We start from the raw sequence: 2,500 nt of genomic DNA, 5'->3' as shown, positions 1-2,500 counted from the left end.
CTACACATACAGTACACACACACACACACACCCTGACATACACACACATACACACAAACTGCGCTGACAGAGTGTCTGTGTGCCCTGTGGTGTGTGTGAGTGAGAGTAATGCCCACCTTGAGCCGCTGTGCCAGCTGCAGCTGGTCCTCATAGCAGCGCAGCGCCAGCTCGTAGTGCCCCTGTGCCATGTGCACGGCGGCCAGGCGCCCATGGGCCTGGAGCTCCCCCTGCAGGTCACCCAGCTGCTGCTGCACGTGCAGCTCCTGCGTGTGATAGGCCAGCGCGCGCTCGTACTGCTGCAGCAGGCGGTGGGCAGCCCCGAGAGCGGCGTGTGCGCCCGCCTCCATACGCCGGTCACCGTCTCCGCCGCCACCGCTGCCACCCTGCTGCTGCGCCTGTGCCAGGGCCAGCTGCTGCTCGTAGAACTGGACGGCGCCGGCAACATCCTTCTTGCACACGTAGATGTCGCCGAGGTTGCCGAGCGCCCGGAAGCGCGCCTGCACGTTGCCCAGCGACTGCGCCAGCGAGAGCAGGTAGCGCTGGCACTCCTCGGCCTGGGCGTACGCCCCCAGGGCCTTGTGGGCGAGCCCCAGGTTGCAGTAGGCCTTGGCCTGGCTCAGCTTGTCGTGCAGGTCCCTGGCCAGTGCCAGGTCCTGTTCGTAGTACTTGACTGCCTGCTGGTAGCTGCCCAGGCAGTAGTGGGCGTAGCCCAGGTTGTGGCACACTTTCCCCTCGCCCTCCATGTCCTGGAGGTCGGGCACCAGACGCAGGTACTGCTCGTAGAAGGGCACGGCCTGGGCGAACTCGCCACGCGAGCAGTGGAAGTTGCCCAGGTTGCCGAGGGCGCGCGCCTGGCTCTGGACGTCGCGGAGCTCTCGGGCGATGCCCAGGTGGTGCTGGTAGTGCTGCAGGGCGCGGTCGTGGGCGCCCAGCGCCTGGTAGGCCACGGCCAGGTTGCCGTGCGTGGACGCCTGCGAGGCGCGGTCGCTCACCTCCATGGAGATCTGCAGCTCCTGCCGGTGGTAGCGCACGGCCTGCTCGTGGGCGCCCAGCGCGTTGTAGGCGTTGCCCATGTTGCCGTAGGCACGGCCCTGGGCGGCGTGGTCGCTGAGCTCCTGGGCGATGGCCAGGTGGGCCTTGTGGAGCTTCAGGGCCGTCTCGTAGTCCCCACACATCTGATGGATTATGCCTGTGAGAGGGCAGGGGAGGAAAGAGAGGAGGAGGAGGGGGAGGAGGGGAGGAAAGAGGAGAGGAGGAGGAGGGAGAGGGGTGGGGGAAGAGGAGAGGAGGAGGAGGGGAGGGGGGGGGAAGAGGAGAGGAGGAGGGAGGGGAGGGGAGGAAAGGAGGAGGGGAGGGGGGAGGGGTGGGGGAAGAGGAGAGGAGAGGAGGGGGGAGGGGTGGGGAAGAGGAGAGGAGGAGGAGGGGGAGGGGGCAGGGGGGAGGAAAGAGGGAGGGAGGGAGGGAGGGGTGGGGGGGGGAAGAGGGAGGGAGGAGGAGGGAGGCAGGGGGAGGGAAGAGGAGGGAGGGAGGAGGGGGGGGGGGAGGAGAGGAGGGAGAGAAGGGACAAAAGTAAGGTGGGGAGAAGAGAGAGGAAGGAAGGTGGGGGAGAGAGAGGGGTGGAGTAGATTGGAGGAGAGGAGAGGAGAGGAGAGGAGAGGAGAGGAGAGGGGAGTGGAGGAGAAGAAACTTCAACTTTGGTCTCCAGTGAATGCATCATCATTGTTATTTTCTGTCAATCATCTCAGTTCCAGAGCTCCCTGTTGACAGGAGTTTGCAGAACTTACCAAGACAACTCTGATCAGAGTGTAAACACACACACACACACAGACACAGACACAGACACAGACACACACACACACACACACACACACACACACACACACACACACACACACACACACACACACACACACACACACACAGCCTCTGTCTCAAGTGGGAGTAATTAGAATCCATGCAGCCTGGGGCTTCTGAAAATAACCTCGCCTGCATCCCAGGGCTAAATGACAGCAAGAAAAACTATCACACACACAGACACAGACACACTTACAAAAACAAACACACACACAAACACTTACAGAAACACACACACACACACACACAGAGAAGCATCCACACACACACACACACACACACACACACAGTTTTCCCCTGCCTCCAGCAGCTCTGATGAGAGCTCTGCACAGTGAATAATGCAGACAGTGGCGCTCTTTAAAACACCTCATTAGAGAATCCCTCCAAAGAGGACACAGAACAGAACACAGGCTCTAAACAAGCTCCCCCAACTGTTCCAACCCCTTCCCACCTCCTCCTCCCACCAACTCTTCCCACTCTAGAGGGAACTACTCTGACTGACTTTAGTATGAGAGGGAACTACTCTGACTATAATATGAGAGGGAACTACTCTGACTGACTTTAGTATGAGAGGGAACTACTCTGACTTTAGTATGAGAGGGAACTACTCTGACTGACTTTAGTATGAGAGGAACCACTCTGACTT

The 2,500-nt window shown here is 60.2% G+C and overlaps 1 protein-coding gene across 1 annotated transcript in view; it reads right to left on the bottom strand.

Moving 5' to 3' along the window:
* Positions 1-2,500, bottom strand: part of LOC125304856 (tetratricopeptide repeat protein 28-like) — a 51,611-nt gene that overhangs the window by 14,947 nt on the left and 34,164 nt on the right. The window contains 1 exon segment of the mRNA XM_048259369.1: positions 117-1,189. Coding sequence (XP_048115326.1) covers positions 117-1,189 — 1,073 coding nt within the window.

The sequence above is a fragment of the Alosa alosa genome, chromosome 12 (assembly GCF_017589495.1).
Source record: "Alosa alosa isolate M-15738 ecotype Scorff River chromosome 12, AALO_Geno_1.1, whole genome shotgun sequence".
Taxonomy (NCBI): Eukaryota; Metazoa; Chordata; class Actinopteri; order Clupeiformes; family Clupeidae; genus Alosa; species Alosa alosa.
Note: the sequence above shows the minus strand (reverse complement) of the source record. Positions and strands in the feature narration are given on the sequence as shown.